This window comes from Mus caroli, unplaced genomic scaffold (assembly GCF_978045245.1).
Source record: "Mus caroli unplaced genomic scaffold, Mus_caroli_1 scaffold_6, whole genome shotgun sequence".
Lineage (NCBI taxonomy): Eukaryota > Metazoa > Chordata > Mammalia > Rodentia > Muridae > Mus > Mus caroli.
This window is the reverse complement of record NW_028227261.1, coordinates 5,765,793-5,787,221: the sequence shown is the minus strand read 5'-3', so window position 1 is coordinate 5,787,221 and position 21,429 is coordinate 5,765,793. Positions and strand designations below refer to the sequence as shown.

At 45.3% G+C, this 21,429-nt stretch overlaps 1 protein-coding gene across 13 annotated transcripts in view; it reads left to right on the top strand.

The window, feature by feature from the left end:
- Positions 1-21,429, top strand: part of Rere (arginine-glutamic acid dipeptide repeats) — a 350,306-nt gene that overhangs the window by 252,357 nt on the left and 76,520 nt on the right. For all 13 annotated transcript variants that reach the window (XM_029475940.2, XM_029475947.2, XM_029475939.2 and 10 more), the window contains one exon: positions 3,840-3,938. In XM_029475940.2, coding sequence (XP_029331800.1) covers positions 3,840-3,938 — 99 coding nt within the window. The remainder of the gene's footprint in view (positions 1-3,839; positions 3,939-21,429) is intronic.

Sequence of the window (21,429 nt, the reverse complement as noted above, 5' to 3'; positions counted from 1 at the left end):
GTGACAGGATGCTCACCAGTTAAGACATATGATGCTTTTGCAGAAAGTTCAGGTCTGACTCCTAGCATCTGTGTCAGACATCTTTCAGTCACCTGTAATTCCAGCACCAAGGGACCTGAGTTTTATAGATACCTGCACTTACATGCCTGCACACACAGACATACATGCAGAGATACACATACATGTAATTGAAATAAATGTGGTATTTTTCAAGATGGTGGTAGTAGTAGTAGTAATAATAATAGAAGGTGGGGGTCCCTCTAGCAAGATTCCCTGTGCTTTCCAGACGTGTGTTTGTTTCAGGGAAGAACTGGGTGTGGTAGCCCTTAAGTATTGATTGAGCTAAGATTGGGAGAAGCCGGGATATGTTAAGAGGCTAGGCTGCCAATGGGTCAGTTGCTTGTTGAGAACATAGGAACTGGAGAGCAAAGGAGGCTCAGGGTACCATCATGGTTGCTTCGGGTATCGGTGTGGTCTGAAGCATGCCTAGATGGAGGCATATATGCAGGAGTGAGGGGGTGTCTCTTCATTTAGCACCCCACCAGAAAGTCAGCTGAGGGTCTTATGCAAGCAGCGTTATGTTCTCGGACAAACCATCAGCCACATGTCCAATCTCTCATATTTTTCCAACTGTAGCCTAACGCTCTGTCTAGTTCTCCCAGAGGCAGGCAGGATTAATGACATTCGATATCAGTTCACTTCTAGACCAGTCTGTATGTTCTTAGGAGCAGTTTCCTAGTCCCAGACATCTAAGATTTAATGTTTAAAAAATCTCCTGTGTACTATAATAGAGTTCTCATGAAATTTCATGAACTGCAGTATTACATGGCTTTGTTTATAACCGAGCCAGACCTGGTGCTGCATGCCTGTAGTCTTCAGTCCCAGTACTCAGGAGGCAGAGGCGGGTGGATTGCCTGAGAGTGTTTCCTCTCTGTGACTTTCCCCTCTGGGCATCCTCCCCCAACCCTCCCGGAGCCCAGTTTGAGTACATGTGTAAAAGCCAGAAGTTGACATCATGCGTTGGCCTAAATCGCTATCCACTTTCTTTTCTTTTTATTTATTTTATGTATATGAGTATACTGTCTTCAGACACACAAGAGGGCATCGGATCCCATTACAGATGGTTGTAAGCCATCATGTGGTTGCTGGGAGTTGACTCAGGATGGCTGGAAGAACAGCCAGTGTGCTTTTAACCTCTGAGCCATCCCTCCAGCCCCCTCTTTGACCTTTTAAATATATTCTTTAAATTTTACTTATACTTATGTGTATATGTCTACAGTCACATGACTATCGGTGCCCTCAGGGCTTGAGGAGTTGGATCCCCTAGAACTAGCATTGCAGGCAGTTGGGAGGCACCTGCAATGAGTGCTAGGTACTGATTCAGACCTCAGGAAGAGCAATGTGAGCTAGCCCCTCCATACCATAAGTTTTGAGATAGACTCTCACTGACCAATCCAGCAACACTCACTCTTATGAGTTATTTCCTGGGGTTTTTTATGCAAGCAGACCCTCTCTATGGCTCGTAGTTTTCCATGCTGCCTAGTCATTATCCCATACACTAGAATAACTGCTTATAAAATGTTATTAATTTCTTGCCCTGAAGTTTTTATTAGAAGTTTCAATTTGATCAAGTTGATTTTATTTTAAATTATCACTTTTAAAAATGTGTTTTTTAAATGGAACAGGCATATAAATTTTCCTTCTGTTCATTTTCATTTTGTATTATATCATTAAAAGTCCTCATTGTATTAGAGAACCTGGCAAATGGTCCCTTGTTTTTTTTTTTTTTTTTTTTTTTTTTTTTTTTTTTTTTGGTTTTTTCGAGACAGGGTTTCTCTATGTAGCCCTGGCTGTCCTGGCACTCACTTTGTAGACCAGGCTGGCCTCGAACTCAGAAATCCGCCTGCCTCTGCCTCCCGAGTGCTGGGATTAAAGGCGTGCGCCACCACGCCCGGCGGTCCCTTGTTTTAAGCAGAGTGTGAACATCTGACTTTATTTTACTCTTTTTGTGCATCTGAAAGAAGGCAGGCTGCAGACGACGGGATGATAAAGCTTGATAAGTGTAGGTAAACAGCTTTCCACTTGGGCGGAGTCTGCAGAGGGACAGGACTTGAAGGCCTTTATCCTTTTCATTTAACAAGTATGTCTCGGTCATCTTGAACCACGATGGGAAGAAAGACAGATTTCAGCCAGAGATTTAGAGAGACTTCTGTAGGTAGAAGGTGTAGATTGGGTGTGAGGATCCTTCTGCCCAGTGGCTCTCATCACCATCTGAAAGGAAAGGTAGGAGGTAGAGGCCTCAGCAGAGTGCCTTTGAGGGGCAGGAGCGGCACAGCACTGCCTGGTGCTGGGAAACCTGTGGGTTATGAGCTTTGATAGGAAAGGCAGCTGTTCTGAAGGGCCAGCTTCTTTACTCAGAACTGCGGGTACACAATGATGTCTCTTGAAAGTCTATATTTTGGACCCTTTTAATGCTTTCTAGCAAATTACTTCACTAAAAAGATTCTAGTCTAGCCTCAGCCTGTTTTGGAAAGAATGGAATAAGAGCCAGGCATGGTGGCACACACCTTTAGTTCCAGCACCCAGTAGGCAGAGGCAGGTGGATCTCTGAGTTTGAGGCCAGCCAGGGATACATACAGAGACCCTGTCTCAAAAGATCAAAGCAAACAAAAGAATGGAACAGGAGTGTGAGGCTTCTGCTGGGTTTGAGTCTTGACTCCCACCTTGTGGTGAGCATCTAAAGGCGTCTTTCCAAGGCATGTGGTCTCCTCACTTGTGAGATGGTGTGACAATTGTTCTTATATCGGAAGATTAAGTACGAGTCTGTCTTTCTTACAGGATTAGTGAAGGGACTGAGGGCCCGTGTGTGTGCGTGTGTGTGCGTGTGTGTGTGTGTGTGTGTGTGTGTGTGTGTGTGTGCTGAGCACCATGCCAGGCCATGTGTTCTACAGGTGTCGGCTTTGGTGGGTTTGTGTGTGTGTGTGTGTTGTGTGTTTGGTTTGATTTTTCTTTTTTCTTTTTGGTTTTTTGTTTGTTTGTTTTGTTTTGAGACAGGGTTTTGTTTGTTTGTTTGTTTGTTTGATTTTCAAGACAGGGTTTTTCTGTGTAGCCCTGGCTGTCCTGGAATTCCCTCTGTAGACCAGGCTGGCCTTGACCTCAGACCTCAGCCTGCCTCTGCTGAGATTAAAGACTGGAACCCCACCACCACCCCCGCCAAGCTTTAATGCTGTTCTTATTGCCAGAATGTTCTCTGCTTTACTTGTCTCCTTCCTCGTGCAAATCAGTTTTCTATTATTATAGCAAATATCTGAGCTAAATCATCTCAGGAATGTAAGAGGTTCGTTTATTTTGCCCACAACTTCACAGGTTTTAATATGTGGTATTGCTTGGCTGGTTACCTTTTGTGCTTGCAGTTAAGGAAACATGTTACATAGTAGAGGCTATATGAAGGAGGAAGCTGCTCATCTTGTAGTAGGTGGGAAACAAACCGGTGAAGGTCCTCCCCCTGGAAGTTCTAACACTTGCCAGTGACATCATGCTGGGAGCTGAACCTTCAGTACTTGTACCATAAAGGGACAGTCAACAGCCGGGGTGAGGGTTAAATGGGGAGGGCAGAGGTCAGGTGGCAGTGGATTCTTACAAAATATTGTTCTTCCATGGTTCCTCTAAAAGAATAAAGATATATATATATATATATATATATATATATATATATATATATATAGAGAGAGAGAGAGAGAGAGAGAGAGAGAGAATATAAAGGTATGGGATTTGTAATTATTGATTTGTCTCGATGCCTATGTGGGACAGTTAATTAACTAAAGTCATTGTCGTCTCAGCTACATGAAAGCAGTTATGATGCCGGCAAAGCCCTGCAGCGCCTGGTGAAGAAGCCTGTGCCCAAGCTGATCGAGAAGTGCTGGACAGAGGATGAAGTGGTGAGCATCGTCCTTTGTATGCCTTGTGTTCTGGGCCTTTGCGATGGTACTTCTTGTATGCAACCTCCCTGCTCCCCACGGGAAGGGGCTCAATCCAGAAGACAGACTGTTCATGGTAAAGGGAACAGCTATGCTGAGAAGAGCCCTTGCTATACACTCATGAGGACCTGAGTCCAAATCCCTAGTGCCTTTTTGTTTTTAAAGCTGAGTGTGATTGCATGTGACTCTGTGACTCTCAAGTCATGAAGAGCTGTGACAGGAGGGGTGCTGTGCTGCTGACTGCCACCCTTTCTCTAAGTTCAGCGAGACCCTGTCTCAAAGGAACAAAACAGCAGAACACCCTGTGTCCTTCTCCGCTGACTCTGAGAGGTGCCTATAATGTATCACACACCAGGGAAAACCTGTAAGAAAGACTTGATTTGATTTTAGTATCGTTAGGATCCATAGGTGGTGGGGAAATTTTCTCTGAGTTTAACAGTTACTCCTAAACAAGGTTGGTGTGATTTTGTTTTTGGTGCAGGATAGTGTGTGGTACTTCCCTGTTTTAAACATGTCCCAACCGTGTCAGAACCAGAACCTGGAATAGTGTGTTGGTGACTTAAATTTAGGACCTCAGGCTGAAAGCAGTTGCTCCAGAGCAGGAAGCATAGACTTGATTGAACACTAGAAGAGATGGGGAGAGAAAGGAACCCATAAACATAGACATGCAACCCTGTGATTCCCAACCACAGAGCTCATGAAGCTACATCGCTGCTGCTGACTTTTAAAAGGTGTTGCTGTAAATAGCTCAGGTTTCCTGTGCCTTTGCAGTATGACAGAGACTGTCTAACATTTGCCCTTGAGGTCAAATGCAATTGAAATACAGAGTTGGTGGGATATTCCTCAATTCTGTTCTAAAGCATGATAAGGAAAAGTATTTAAAAGTGTTTTTTGTGATACTGTTCACTTTCATGCAACAGTGTTTATAGCAGGCCTACTGTGTACTAGGCCCTATGCTAGGAGCATTGTTAAGAGCATGATATTTCTTAGAGTCCTAAGAGGGAAACTGTCTTAGCTCAGTATGTGCTAGTGGTGGGAAGTGCCCAGAAGACAAGGGTGGTATAAGGTGGGAGCAGCTGGGCAGATGGGCGCTGCCTTCAAGAACCAAGGACAGGAAGACCTTGGGGAGTAAGAAGGGGAGAAAAGAAGTCTAGGCACTTAGGTGAAAACTGTGAATGCTATGTGCAAGAAATAGAGAGGGTAGTGGCTGAGGCATAGTGAGGAGAGGGCAGAAGGGAGGAGGGGGAGGAGGTGGCCCCCAGGGGTAGGACAAGTGTCTCCAAGTGGGGAACTGTGGTTGAAATGTTGTCATTTGCTCCACAAATACATTTTTCTGGTTAGTGGGCATTAGGGTAAGGTCCTTGTGTAAGGAAGGCAGAGCCACAGGAATTACATGTTCAGGTGATGGATGGCTAAAGCAAAAACCCAAAAACCTGAGCTGTTTTGAGAGGCCATGCTGACACACTTTCACCATAAGCCTATTTTTATAGGAAGGAGCTAGAATTCCAGTTGGTACAATTTTCAGTTCTGCAAAAGCCTTTGGGCTGGAGAGATGGCTCAGTGGTTAAGAGCGCTGACTGCTCTTCCAGAGGTCCTGAGTTCAAATCCCAGCAACCACATGGTGGCTCACAACCATCTGTAATGGGATCTGATGCCCTCTTCTGGTGTGTCTGAAGACAGCTACAGTGTACTCATGTACATAAAATAAATACACACACACATAGAAAATAAAATCTTTAAGGGAAAAAAAAGGACGGAGCGGCTGTGTAACTAGACTGTCTGTCACAGGGCATCATGCCCGTGCGAGTGTAGTAATGACTGCATGTATCATTCCTGCAGCCTGAACTGCAATCTCTCCTGAGTGTCTCTCCTTGTCTGTAGTCCATGGCTCCTTCACCTTCTCCTGCCTCCTCTGATTGCTGCCCCCCACACACACACAAGCTGTCCCCCCTTCTTGCTCCACCTCCCACTGCTCCAGCCCTGACTCCCCTGTCCTTTCTGGCATAACCTCTCCTTCCCTCTGGAATGTTCAGAGTACACAACAGAGTCCTCTCTTCTGCTTTTCTAAAAGAAAGATGAGTCCCTTTCTGTAGCTCTTCTCATGCCAGCCCTGCTGCTGCAGAAGGGCAGGGGTGAGGAGCCTTGGGCATCTGAAAGATGCCAGCTTCATTTTGAAAAACAAAACAGGGATCCAAAGTGGCAAAGATTCCAAGTGTAGAATAATGATTCTTAACCGTGGAAGCACACATTGGTTTGGGCTCATTTTTACTGTGTTTGCTTCTTGTTTGAGAAATAGTTTGGCAGCCACTCAGCCTTGCAGAGCTTAAGGGATCCAACGGTTCCCTTGTTTGTGAAAGCTAAGCTTTGCTTTCTGAAACCTCAAACCTGGAAGGTGACTGAGAGGACATGATGGCTGATTGATAGGCTGGAGGGAGCTTCTGATGCATCTGTATCGAGTCTGAGTAGCTAGCAGTGGCAACAAGGCAGCCCCTCTTTGCCTTAGCCTGCCCTCGGCTATGAGAGCATCCGCTGTGTTAACGGAGCCCCTTCTGTTGAGTTCACCGCATTTTCTCTGGTGAATTTCTCCCTGGGAATAACAGGAATAAGCTGCACAAATGTCTCTAAGCTGAAATGGGTGCACATGCCTAACTCCCTTTGATTTTTCCTTCTTGGTGTTCCATATACTTGGAACATTCTGGTTTTTTTACTTTGCTGTCTCCAGCGTGTTAATTTGATCATAAACTCAGTATCTATCTGATGTACCTAAGTGACTTCCACAAAATGGTTGTAAATGCTGAGATCAGAGTTCCCCTGCTGGGCGAGAAAGGTGACCTGCATTTCCTTACTTTGCCAAGCAACTGTCCATGAAGAATCCAGCTTCTGTCCCATTGGTTCTCAACCTGTGGGTCAAGGCCCCTCTGAAGGGTGCATATCAGATATCCTATATATCAGATATTTACACTATGATTCATAACTGGCAGGATTACAGTTATGAAGTAGCAATGAAATAATTTTATGGTTGGGAGTCAGCACAACCTGAGAAAGTATATTAAAGGGTCGCAGCATTAGGGAGGGTGAGGACCACTAGTGTAGACTCTCACTGTACCTTAAAGCTGAGCTCAGTCCTCTGCCTGCTCTGTAACCATTGTCCCTTTCTGACCTATACCTTCTATTTGCTCCTCTTTTTTCTTTCTCTCTTTGGTTTGTTCTGTTGAGACAGGTCTTATGTCCTAGGCTCTCAAGTTTCGCGTGTAGCTGAGGTTGACCCTGAACTCCTTATCCTCCTGCCTTTGCCTTCCAGGTGCCAGCATTGCAGACATGGGCTCTTTTTAATTGTTTTTTTTTTTTTTTTTTTTTGGTTTTTTGAGACAGGGTTTCTCTGTATAGCCCTGGCTGTCCTGGAACTCACTCTGTAGACCAGGCTGGCCTCGAACTCAGAAATCCACCTGCCTCTGCCTCCCAAGTGCTGGGATTAAAGGCGTGCACCACCACGCCCGGCTTTTAATTGTTTTTATATTTATATTTTTTGTTGTTGTTTTGAATAAAACTTAAACACAAGCAAGTGAACATTCTTGGAGGTGAGGACCTCAGAGTGGCTTTAGACTACCCTGGAGCTGGAGTCCGTGTGGATGTTGAGAGGCGATGACTGTCTTCCTCGGGAGCAGCAAGTGTTCGGCCCACAGGCTCTCTCCAGCCCTATCCATCTCCAGACCGAGTTGACTGTAGTCCTACTTTATAAATTTGTGAAAGATGAGCACTTACTGATGGTGAGGGTAGCGTCTCCCAGGGACGAGCTTGCAGACTGTTGTTTGCAAAGACTTACTCTAAGTTCATCTGGAGTCCAGCATTTTTAAATGTGGAATGGTTGATTGATATTTGTGAATTGATACAAAAACTTTTACACGCTTCCCAAATTGACCTGAAATTTTAGACTTTTGTAGCTGACTTAGCGGTGTGCACCTTTAATTCCAACACTTGGGTGGCAGAGGTAGGCTGGTCTCTGTGTTTGAGAGTTCCAGGACACTCAGGGATCGCACAACCCTGTGTCAGGGTTGGGAGCAGGGGGATTTTGACTTTGAAGAGGTCTTCAGGTTCTTCTTCATCTTTGGCAGCAGCATCATGGCAGCCTCTCTTTCTGGAGACAGTGTCTTCCCCTTGTGTCTTAGTCCCTCTCCTCCTTTATGGAGATGATGTTCTAAGGGGAATTTAAGTTGGGGCTGTTGGAAGTAAGCCCTGCTACTCTAAAATCAAACTTACTCTAGTGCTTAATTAGGGATACTATTGTTGTGATGAAAAACTGTGTCCCAAAGTGACAAGATTTATTTTGCTTACAATTCCACATTACTGTTTGTCATTGAAGGAAGTCAGGACAGGAACTCAAACAGAGCAGGAACCTGAAGGCAGGGGCTGATGCAGAGGCCATGGAGGGGTGCTGCTTACTGGCTTGCTCTGCCTGTGTTCTTTTTTTTTTTTTTTAGGTTTTTCGAGACAGGGTTTCTCTGTGTAGCCCTGGCTGTCCTGGCACTCACTTTGTAGACCAGGCTGGCCTCGAACTCAGAAATCCGCCTGTCTCTGCCTCCCAAGTGCTGGGATTAAAGGCGTGCGCCACCACGCCCGGCTTCTGCCTGTGTTCTTATGGAACCCAGGACCACCAGCCTGGGAGGCCACATCCAAAATGGGCTAGGCCCTCCCACATTAATCACTAATTAAGAAATTGCTCAGGTGGTGAGATGGCTCAGCAGTTAAAAGCACTGACTGCTTTTCCGAAGGTCCTGAGTTCAAATCCCAGCAATCGCATGGTGGCTCACAACCATCTGTAATTGGATCCAATACCCTCTTCTGGTTAGTCTGAAGACAGCTACAGTGTACTCATATACATAAAATAAATAAATTTAAATTTTTAAAATAAATAAAAACACAAATCCTAGGTTACTAAGTTTTTAATTAAACATGATAAACACATTTAAATATAATCCAGAGGCCACAGGAGTCTCCCTTCCCTGCTTCTGTAGTTACTAATTCAGTCTGTCTGAGAGTGCAAGGCTCTGGGGCTGTGCTGCTCTTGTTGTGAGGGGATTCCATTGGTGCTTGCTGCTGTGCTTCTAATTAGCATTCAGCTGTTGATTAAGGAAATTCTGGGATGCTAATTGAATTCTTGTTAAAATTCCAGGCCTGCATTTCCCTGTGGAGTTGGGCTATCTTGCAGGGCTATAGGATTGGGTGCCCTGCTGCTGCCTGCTCTGTGCTGTACACTTGCACTCGCCCTTGCTTCCTGCTCTGTGGCTGCATTTGTATTGTGGTTTGTTTTGTTTTCATGCTGGCTTTCAGCAAAATGTGTCATTCAAAGTGAAGGTTTTGTTTTACAATATTACAACAGGGTGATTCCACTCATCTTGGGTAATTGTAGCTTTGATTGTGAAATATGCTTCCCATTAAATTTTTTATATCAATTTTGTTGAAATTCATTTGAGGTGAACCATCTAGTCAAAAAAATTTTTTAACCAAATCCACACAAGTGACAAATTGTTCATGTGTGTGGATTCATTCACAAGTTTATAAGCTTGAAAACATGTCTAACTCTTCTTGCTGTGTAAAACTTAGTTATCATAGATACACATCACATATCAATAGCCTCCTTTCAAAATTGACAGGACACAGCAAACTAACTTTCTGAGTGTAGTGCAATGAGCAGTGCAGCTGGTCAAGCAGCTACCTCATTACAGAATCCAAACACTAGGGTCTTCCCCAGTGCACCCCAGATGCCTTTGTTATGGGCCTTTGCTATGTCTGCTGGAGAAAACGTTGTTTTCATTGTTCATTCTTTCCAGCCAGGCATCATCAGGATGCGCCAGAAGACAGCTGCTTAGTGGGGCAGAAATAAAGTGAATTTTTCTTACTGTTTGTGTGGCAGCAGAAGAAAATGTAATCTGCAGCAGAATCAAAGTCAACATCCAAGAAACAGCCCGGAGCCTGGGAGGGCAGAGGAGGGGACAGCGCTGCAGAGGGGAAGCTATAGCTAGCCTGCAAGGATTTCACATCCCAGAGTCCACAGGGGAGGCTTATGTGGCTTTTATTTTCGGAAAGGTATCATTTCCTCAGGTGTTGATGTTACACAGATCTGAGTGATGCTGCTGATGGGCATCCCTCATGTCCGCCACTTAAGATGGATCTATTAGTTTTATTATTTTAAGTAGATGCCATCCCCCTAGGTTAGAACATTGTTAAAACCTGCTTTTTGGATCTTTTTATGTAAATACATGTTTTATAACATTGTAGTTTAAATTATCTACTTAGAATTGTATGCATGTAAATTGAACCGTCCAGTATTGAATTCTCGGATTTTGTTGTTTGTTTGGTTTCTTTGTTTTTGTTTTTGTTTTTTTGAGATTGGGCCGTGCTGTGTAATTTCCATTGACTCTGCACTCAGCAGTCTTCTTGCCTCAGCCTTCTAAACATGGAATTTCAACATGTGTGACCAAGCCTGACTTGAAATTCTGACTATAGGGTTATTGGGGTTTTTGTTGTTGTTGTTTTTATTTTAATTTGGTCAGTTGGTTGCTTGGTTGGGTTTTTTTGTTGGTTTGGTTTGGTTTGGTTTGGTTTGGTTTGAGACAGGGTCTTAGTCTGAAGCTCTGGCTAGCCTGCGACTCAGAGAAGCTGGGCTGAAACCCAGTCCCTCTGTCCCATGAGTGCAGAGATTAAGGATGAGCAGGCACCACCATGCCCAGCTGATTTAAAAGAAAAATAGTGTATGGGTGTGTGCACATGAGGACAATGTCAGGAGATGCCAGAGACCTGTGACCCCCCCTGGAGCTGGAGTTGCTGTCAGTTGTAAGCCACTGTGTGAGTGCTGGGAACTGAAACCCGGTCTTTCTCGAGAACAAGGAGTCTTCCTGAGGGGCTGAGAGATGGCTCAGTGGTTAAGAGCACTGACTGCTCTTCTGAAGGTTCTGAGTTCAAATCCCAGCAACCACATGGTGGCTCACAACCATCCATAATGAGATCTAATGCCCTCTTCTGGTGGGTCTGATGACAGCTGCAGTATACTTACATACAATAAATAAATAAATCCTTGTGAAGAAAAAGAAGAGGAGGAGGAGGAGAAAGAAGAAGGAGAAGAAAGAAAGAAAAAGAAGAAAAGTAATAGTAGTAGTATTCTTGACCACTGAGCCCTCTAGACCAAACTTTTTTTCTTTTTTTTTTTTTTTTTTTTTTGGTTTTTCGAGACAGGGTTTCTCTGTATAGCCCTGGCTGTCCTGGAACTCACTTTGTAGACCAGGCTGGCCTCGAACTCAGAAATCCACCTGCCTCTGCCTCCCGAGTGCTGGGATTAAAGGCGTGCGCCACCACTCCCGGCTAGACCAAACTTTTAAGCTGAAAGCTATCAACCTTCCTATGGAAACTCTGCAGTGATTTAAAACACAGATGTGGGGCCGGGCGTGGTAGCGCACGCCTTTAATCCCAGCACTTGGGAGGCAGAGGCAGGTGAATTTCTGAGTTCAAGGCCAGCCTGGTCTACAAAGTGAGTGCCTGGACAGCCAGGGCTATACAGAGAAACTCTGTCTCGAAAAAAACAAAAAAAAAACAAAACAAAAACAAAAACAAAACACAGATGTGTTGTGCTTAATCATGTTTATCATCACATGATGTCTATTTATTGGGAAGAATGAGCCTCTCTGTGTTAAGTACCCTACCCTTCCTCTGTTTTTAAACTGAATGCATACTATTCCTCCATCCGTTCCTTTTGCTTCCATTTTGTTTTGTTTGTTTTTGGACATGGTCATACTGTTTCTCAGACCCATCTAGAGTTGGCAGCCTTCTTGCTTTAGACTCTCAAGTTCTATGTGGATTGCAGGCGGCATCACCACACCCAACTTTAAGTTGATTCTGTTCCTAAGGAACCGCTTAAGTTCTCAGCTATAAGAGTAGGAAACAGAGGGGCTAGAGGAATGACTCAGCAGTTAAGAGCACTGACTGTTCTTCCAGAGGTCCTGAGTTCAATTTCCAGCAACCACATGGTGACTCACAAGTATCTGTAACGGGATCTGATGCTCTCTTCTGGTGTGTCTGAACACAGTGACAGTGTACTCACATTTATTGATAATTTACTGCTGTGAACAGACACCATGACCAAGGCAAGTCTTACTAAAAAACAACATTTAATTGGGGCTGGCTTACAGGTTCAGTCCATATTATCAAGGTGAGAACATGGCAGCATCCAAGCTGTCATGGCGCAGGAGAAGCTAAGAGTTCTATGTCTTCATCCAAAGGCTGCTAGTGGAAGACTGACTTCCAGGCAACTAGGGTGAGGATCTTATACCCACATCCCACAGTGACACACCCATTCCAATCAGGTCACACCTATTCCAACAAGGCCACACCTTCAGATGGTGCCACTCCCTGGTCCAAGGATATACAAACCATCACAGGTGCTGACTGCTACTGACCACTCAGTCGGGTGTGTGATTGTAGTGGGACCCAAGGTCATGATCAGACCTTCCTAACTAAGACAAAGCGAGATTTAGGTAAGATTTGCCTAATACTGTCCATACTCCCATTTGCCTAATACTGCCTAATCACTGTCCATAAAGTTGGGCTGCTCCCTTCAGTCTTTGAAGCAAACTCTAATTGTTTAAAGAAGTCAGTAGTGTAGGTAGAGGACAGAATTTATTGTCAAGTCCTTTTGGAAATAAGATAGTGAATTAAAAATCAGTTATATGCACAGAAAGATGGTGGAAGGCAATCAGTCTGTCAGTCAGTTTGCAAGAAGATTCTACTGTTTAACAAGCTGGAGTAACAGCTACAAGCATTGGAAGAAGGTCTTTGCCTCTGAGATCTACAGATGAGGCTTCACCTTCCCTTTCACACCATGGCTTCCTTACATCCAAGCTCCCTTGGATAGTGTGGCCAAAGATGTGTGTGGTTTCCTTTTTTTTCCCTCTTCATTTGTAAAACAAATGTCATTTTCATGTGCTGGGCATGGTGGCGCATGCCTTTAATCCCAGCACTTGGGAGGCAGAGGCAAGTGGATGGATTTCTGAGTTCGAGGCCAGCCAGGGCTACACAGAGAAACCCTGTCTCGGGGGAAAAAAAAAAAGTCATTTTCATTTTCTTTTGCTGTTTTCTACTCCTCATTATCTCTCCGCCATATTTTTACTTGGTTTTCCTTTAAAGCCAGCAATACATAGTGTCCCCATCCAGGGCTCCTGGTGTAATTGTGTGTGTGTGTGTGTGTGTTTTGTGTTTGGACCTTGGAGCTAGGTAGAGTAGAGCTGAGGTAGGGGAAGAACCCGATGGACATGAACATGCCCTGCCTTGTAGTTCAGGATAATCATTTTAGCCAAAGATTACTTTTTATTGAGCATTTTTCATTTTTCCTTGAGAGGGACAATGGGGATATCTTCAGCTTGAAAGATTCATAAATACTAGGGCAGTGGGCTGTTGAAACCACATTTCCATCTCGTTTTCAAGGACATGTAAAAAAAAAATGGAGCTAGCATACACTTCTCAGTGCTCAGTCATCTTTCCCTGTTCTTTTAAAAAATGAGAACAAGGCACAAGAGGGCTTGAGAAATTGCATGTAGTTCTCCCATAGACAAAGTGGATATTTTATAAATGAAGAGGATAGAAACCCTTTTCTTCTTCAGTTTCTTAGCAACAGAACAGAGAGAGTTTTAATGTGTGTGCTTGGAACATTATGTCTTTATCAACATCAGAGCCTTCCTCGTTCATGGGTGAGATATACTAGACTGCTAACTGGGATTTGGAATTGGGAGAAAGGAAAGAAAGGAGGTAGAGGGGCTGGAGAGATGGCTCAGAGGTTATGAGGACTGACTGCTCTTCTGAAGGTCCTGAGTTCAATTCCCAGCAATCACATGGTGGCTCACAAGCATCCGTAATGAGATCTGATGCCCTCTTCTGAGTGTCTGGCGACAGCTACAGTGTACTTACATATATAATAAATAAATCTTTAAAAGGAGGTAGAAAACAGGAGCTGTGCCCTGAGGATGGAACTCATTCAGAGCCAGCTCCTAGTCCCCTGCGTTCCTCTGTCTGGTTTTGAAGGCCTTTCCTGTAGAGGTAGTAGTCATCAGGGTAGCCGAGTGATTGCCACAAGGGTGGAAGGGTTTATTGGGTTCTGACTTAGACTTACTGAGTGAAGTCCAGCCAGGCAGCTTTGGTTTCTATGCAGAGGCTATAGCAGAGCAAAATAGGCAAATATGCCTGCCCTCATGCACTAAACGAGTAATTAGTACTCATTGACAAGTGTTAACTCAGTGAAATGAGAAACAGCATAGGAAAGCAGTATGCAGTGCAGGGCAGCACTTGGAACTTTACTTAAGGTAACCCTGAAATGTCACTCTTGAGTGAAGACATAGAAAACCTTTGAGAGCCAGCTTTGCAGATATACAGGAGAAGAACATTCTGAACCAAAGAAACAGAATGCAGTGATTCCCCTCATACTTGAGAGAGGTCCTATCCAATGTGGGTGCTGTGCTGAGTACAAAGGAGGCTTTGTCCATGTGGTTTAAGCCGTGGTCACTGTGCTAGAATGGTATTGGTCATCTGGGTGTCTGGACACTGGATGAGGAAATGTGAGTGTAGGGCCTTGGCTTGGGAGGGAAGGCTCACCTTAGAGTGCCGCAGAGCAGGTGGAGCAGAAGAGCCCCAGGAAGAGATGAAATAAGTAGGCAGCGGGCGGGCGGTGTCTTGCAGCTCATGCCTGCTCCTCTGAATTCCTTTCCTGTAAGTGAGCAAATGGGTGTGCCTGTGAGCAGTTCTGCTTCCTCCTGCCTCGCCCCTCCCCGCTGTGTCTCTGTGGTTTCTGTTTGGTAGGACTCTGAGTCAGCCTCTTCTCACTCTACCAGACCGTGGGCAGAGTCTGAAGCAGTTTGGTTTATAACCAGAGTGGACAATGTTTACTGTACTACCTGTGTTTACCCCAAATTCCACATTTGTGCAAGCAGCTGTTTTCTTAAGTATTCACGCATTAGAAAACCACCTGAAAAGGAAATGGCATAAACTGTCCCTGCCCTGAACAGCTGTTACTAGGAAGTTAACCAAGGGAGAAAACGTGAAGCAATTTAGGATTATCAAGCCAATACTCTGAATTTTATCACCTATTGGAAAGAAAGGGTTTTTAAAAGAAACTTTCCTTTGAGTCCAATGCTAGTTTTGAAAGTCTACTCAGGAAAAAGATCTCTGTGATGCCGTTATTTGACAAAGCTGGGTAGTTTCTGTGTCCACTGACTTTTGTTGTAGTTGTTTGTTTGTTTGTTTTTTGACAGCAGTCACTATGTAGCCATGGTTGGCATAGAACTCACTATGTGGACCAGGCTAGTCTCAAACTTAGAGATTTCTCCCTGCCTCTGCCTTTAGAATTCTTTGTAATTTTAATTTTTTCTAACACCTATTTTAAATGATGGTTCTTAAATGCTTTAAGCTCTCCTTTGGCCCACCACCCACCAGAGGTAGCAGAAAAGAAAGGATATGGAGAAGTGAACCTGCTTAAAAAGGTTCTTTGGAGCAGCTCCTGTCTCTGTTGTCTGGAAATCAGCCATTCAGTTCACATGTCATCAGTGGGAGCTCCATCCACTCGCAAACTCTTCATGGATAGATACACCAGCAGCCCAGTTCAGTAGAGTCAGGAAAGCAAACAGGAATCAGTAGTGGTAGCACTACCTAGCAGAGACAGCCAGGCCTCAGCCTCAGCCCGAATCAGCAGGAGGGACGAGGACCAATAGGAACACCAGGAGGAGTTCTCAGCTGTGCCTCTCTCAGGGAAGCGGGAAAATCTGTGGAGACTCAAGACCCACAAGCGTAGCATAGCTAGCAATATCAGCAAGCCAAGCTCCGCCTCCATCACTGTCCATCAAGTCCTAATTATACCCTGTCCTCCACGTGCCTTGCCCTAGCACATGCATCCAATCAGCTGGAGTCCACAGAAGCAGCAAGAAACTGCAGCACACCACCACAAGTTTTTTGGTGCGTTTCTCTCTATGGAGTCCTAACAAATGCAGCTCAACTATGCAATGTAAAGCAGACCAATGCATGTGTGCTGTTAGCAAAGAATCCTTCATCACATGTCCTTTCACATGCTGCTTTAGCAAAACATCCTTTCACCTGTGTCTGCTTCACCAGAACATTCCTTCATGTGTTTGTGCCAGCAAAACACCATCCAGCCAACTTTCCAAAGAGCCCTCAAGTTTCCACTTCAGCTCTGGAATTAACAGTTTGCACTACACTCTGCTATGTGTAGTAACTGGGCACTGGCCAGGTTCAATTCCCAGCAGTACTCTGTTCTTCTCTCCCAACACTTCAGTCCTAGGCTCTGATGGTGTGTCAAGTCTGCCCACTGGGCCATAACAGTATGTCTTCTGAGGTATGTCCATGCTCAACTATGAGGTCTAGTTACTGTAGTTTAATGCTCTGTGTCCCCAGAACCTAGCCTAGCACACGGAACAAGGATGGTTAATAGATAATCAGAAAACTATTTAACTGGGTCAGATAGAAGAGAAGCTCCCGTAGAACCTTAGGTTACCTCCATGAGTGACCTGTCAGGCAAGGTTCCTCGGCTGCTGTTGTCCACTGAGGGCAGTCACACTCCTGAAGCGTCACAGAGTCAACTTCGTATTTGCTGGTCCTTTCCCTTCGTGTATCTTTGTGTGAAAAATTACCTCCTCACCTTCAGGCGTCTGGTTTTACTTGCTAGATTACAGTTCCTAAAAGTGTGTGTGTGTGTGTGTGTGTGATATGGGGGGCAGGGGAGGTGTCTTACCCTTTGCCAGGGTCATGGTCACACAGACTTAGTAAGGTATTATCTGTGAGCAGGAGGGAGCTTGGTAGCAGTAGCCCAGGTTAGCCTGGCCTCTCTGACAAGCTGTTCTGTACACCCTGGTACTCTTTCCACAGCAGAGTGACTGCTCTGTTGATCTGATTCTCGAAGCTGCCTACTGTGATACACACTCCAACCTCCAGTGTGCCGCCCTTCTTCTACCACTATCAGCGCTTGCTTCCCTTGCAAAGGGTGTTCTGTATAGTTATTCTTGACAGTGGGAACTGGGAAAGTATCAAAGAGACCAGGGAACTAGGGAGGGAGGGAAGGAGGGAGAAGGAAGTTGCACAGTAAAGGAAGGTCAGAGGATGAAGCCGACTGAAGTGACCGAAGTGCAGCCCACTGCCTGAGGCCTACGAAGCCTCTGATGCCATCCATACTCTATTTAATATTTAGTGTGGGGGCTGGAGAGATGGCTCAGCGGTTAAGAGCACTGACTGCGCTTCCAAAGGTCCTGAGTTCAAGTCCCAGCAACTACATGGTGGCTCACAACCATCTGTAACAAGATCTGATGCCCTCTTCCGGGGTGTCTGAAGACAGCTACAGTGTACTTACATGTAATAAATAAATCTTAAAAAAAAAAATTAGTGTGTATATACTGCTGTCCTGGGCCATTTTACCAAGTGTTCAGGAATGATGCTTCCAAAACACCAAGAAGACTACTGTCCTGTACACAGAACGTCTTAGGGATGCAGCTCTGTGGCTGCTACCCAGCATCAGCATCCCCAGTCCCTGCTCTGAGGCAAACTTAGCTTTGTGGAGGCAGTGATGGGTGAGTCATGTTCTTTTCCTCTCTAATACCTACAATCCTCAGTGATAAGGCCATGTGGGGCGACACCAGCAAGAAGACCTGTAGTTTGTAGAGAAAACTTAGGACTTGCTAGACCTGGTGGTGAATACCTGTGATCCTATCTACCTGGGACTCTGAGACAGGAGAATCACAAGTTCAAAAATGGCCTAGGCTACGCAGTTCAAGCCAGTTTGAGCAACCTGATGATACCTTGTCTCAAAATAACAAGTAGAGGCCAGTGAGAGGGCACAGAAGGTAGAGGGAGACACTTGTCACGTAAGTCTGGCAACCCAAGTTCAACCTCGGAACCCTAGTAAGGTGGATGGAGAGAACTCACTCCACATGTGTGCCTCAGCCTGAATTCCCCATCCCATTAGTAAATAATTAAAAAAAGAATTTTTTTCTTAATAACAAGTTGGAGGAGCCAAGTGTAGTGGCATATACCTTTAATCCCAGCATTTGGGACACAGGCAGATCTGTGAGTTTGAAGCCAGCCTGGTGCAGCTCCCTTCAGGATCCCAAGAAGATAAGATTCCTCTCCCCGCGGGTTTGGTTTTTTGTTTGATTTTTTGTTTTTTTTTTTTGTTTGTTTGTTTGTTTTTTTTTTTGTTTTGGTTTTTGTTTTGGTTTTTCAAGACAGGGTTTCTCTGTGTAGCCCTGGCTGTCCTGGAACTCACTTTGTAGACCAGGCTGTCCTTGAACTCAGAAATCCGCCTGCCTCTGCCTCCCGAGAGCTGAGATTAAAGGCGGTGCCTCCACGCCAGGCTGTGGGTTTGGTTTTTATTTGACTCTGAGAAATGATAGGAAAAAAGGAAGGGGAGGAGGGAAGCTTTGCACTCACTGGCAGATGTGATGGACAGGAAATTTGGATCTGATGTCATTCTATTCTTTCCCTTCCCTAGTAAGGAAAATGGACCGGCGACTGTCTCTTAAATCAGGTTATTCTATTAAAGAAACTGCAGGCTAGTGAGATGGCTCAGCAGTTGAGAGTACTCACTGCTACAGAGAGTCTGGGTTCAGTTCCCAGCATCCATATCAGGCAGCTCACAACTGCCTGTAACTCCAGCTCTGCCCTCCACAGGCACCTATATACATGGTGCACATAAACTCACCAAAGCAACGTACAGAGGTAAATAAGTTTAAGAATGAAACTAAAGTGTGGACATCCACAAACACAGTTGTGTTGGAACTTTGCTAATCTTCCCCTCTGCACAGATAGACTTCAGAGATGTGTGCTAGGCATCTGTCTGTGAGCTGTGTGGAATGGGAGGGAATGGTGCACCATGGTGGAGCCTGTGCTGTGAGCTGACCCCATCCCATTCTCCCTCTGCAGTTCTGAACTGTCTTCTGGGAAGCAGGCTTTAACATTAAAATCTATGCACATGTCAAGCATTGCTTGTCAGTGTTCTCCAAACAGGTGTGGTACTCCTAAATGAGCCATCCTGGGCCTCAACTCCTAAGCAGCTTGGTTATCTATTTTCCTTCCTTCCTTCCTTTTTTTTTTTTTTTTTAAATAAGAAACTCATCTACTTTTTGGTTTTTCAAGATGGTTTCTCTGTGTAGCCCTGGCTGTCCTCGAACTCAGAAATCCGCCTGCCTCTGCATGCCAAGTACTGGGATTAAAGGCATGTGCCACCACTGCCTGGCTCTCATCTACATTCTTGCAAAAAAAAATATTTGTTATACAGCAGGCTAGAAGAGGGCACCAAATATCATTATAGATGATTGTGAGCCACCATGTGGTTTCTGGAATTTGTACTCAGGACCTTCAGAAGAGCAGTCGGTGCTCTTAACCTCTGAGCCATCTCGTCAGCCCCTCGTCCACTTTTAAGTTCCCATCAGACATGCTGCATCCTAGTCATACAGTGAGGTGTGTCATCTGCTTGCTCCCACATCTCAAGAAGGCTCAAGTGTGCCTCCTGCACACTGCTCTGTGCCCAGTGGGCACTGATGCCCACCAGGCTAAGCAGGCTGTGGCCTGTGCAAGGAGCCTTACTTCTGTACTTGAATCTCTTGCAATTGCTTAGCAGTGTGGCAGGCAACTCTGACCTCCTATGGTGTCTTTGACAAGTTTAGCTATGAATGACAGCAACATGGTTTAAACTTTTCTGTGCCTCCGCTGTTTCTGACACAGTTCTGAGTCCCGACTTGTGAGGAGCTGGATGGCCAGCAGCTGGGGAGAGAGCTGTAGAGGAGATGAAATTGGAGGGGAGCCTTATGGCACAGATGGGATTTCACCAAGCAGCACAGACACCCAGCTGATGGGGAGTGGGCCAGGCTGGTAGTAGGCTGTCCAGATTGAGTGTAGCTTACGGATTAGGGAACCGCAAAGATGGCCTGTTCTCCCTTGCAGTCCTGAGAAATCTATGTCTGCCTTTGAGTGTCTGGTGGCAGAGTTGAGTCTGCCTCTGAGAATCAGCCTGGTTAGCAGAAGGGGGATTTCGAGAAGAGGGTTCTGAGGCCTCAAGGCCACTCACTGCTGGAATTGCAAGTGTCCCAGTGCCCTGGCCAGGGCTGGTGCTGGGGTCCTGGAGATCACTAGACTGGGTGAGAACCATGCTGACTGTTGAAGGTATGGAAAATGTCAGTTGACACCTTTGCTCAACATGGCTTGCAGTCCAGAGTCATCGGACAAACTCTTTACTTGGGCCTTAGCCTGGAGACTCTGAGGATGTGGTGCACTCATGTACAGCTCCAGTAGAGAGGAACTGAGGTGGAGGAAGCAAAAGGAAACACAGAAGAAGCTTCAGAGAATAATCATGAGACCGTTAGTCCCAGGTGGTGTTCTGAGTGTTTGCATGGCACTAACAGACAGGTAGTCACAGACGTGCATGTCCTTCCCAGGCCACAGAGCGAGCGCATGGCTAGGAACATTTGTTTCCCACTGTGGCACAGAAGCCTCAGGTGTGGAGGAGGCTGCTGCTGACCTGTGGCCGGAACAGAAGAGTTTGTGGTGCGTTTGAAGGAACTGTGGAAGATGTAAATTGATTTAGCAATTAGGAATGAATGAAGCTTGTTGAAAAAAAGGAAGGCTTGTTGGCTGCAGCGGGGTCTCGGCTGAGGAAGCTCTGCTCTGTGTGGTTATAGAGTGTTCTGTGGCTGCAGAACAGGGATCTGAGGAAGTTACCAGCATAGCGTACATTTAAGGAGGTCCTCTGAGATGGGCCAAGAGAGGCACAAAGTGGCTGTTGTGGTAGAGACAGATATCAGAAGGTAGGAGTTTCTTTAACAAGAAACATAATCTTATTAAAGATTATGTTAGGAAATGAATATATATATATATATATATATATATATAAAATTTTTTTTTTTTTGGTTTTTCGAGACAGGGTTTCTCTGTGTAGCCCTGGCTGTCCTGGAACTCACTCTGTAGACCAGGCTGGCCTCGAACTCAGAAATCCACCTGCCTCTGCCTCCCGAGTGCTGGGATTAAAGGCGTGCGCCACCACCGCCCGGCTTTTTTTTTTTTTTTTAAGATTTATTTATTATATATGTAAGTACACTGTAGCTGTCTTCAGACACTCCAGAAGAGGAGGTCAGATCTCATTAAGGATGGTTGTGAGCCACCATGTGGTTGCTGGGAATTGAACTCAGGACCTCTGGGAGAGCAGTCAGTGCTCTTAACCTCTGAGCTATCTCTCCAGCCGAAAACTATATTATTTTAAAGGCTGGGTTGCACCCGCCCAGGCCAGCTTCTGTAACAGGACATGATGTTGAACTTCTGCCCTTCACCTCCCAAGTGCTGGGATTGTAGGCATGAATCCATCTGCCCACATCCACTACTTCCTTTTATGTATTTAGTTTTTATGTAGGAGTGCTCTGTCTGC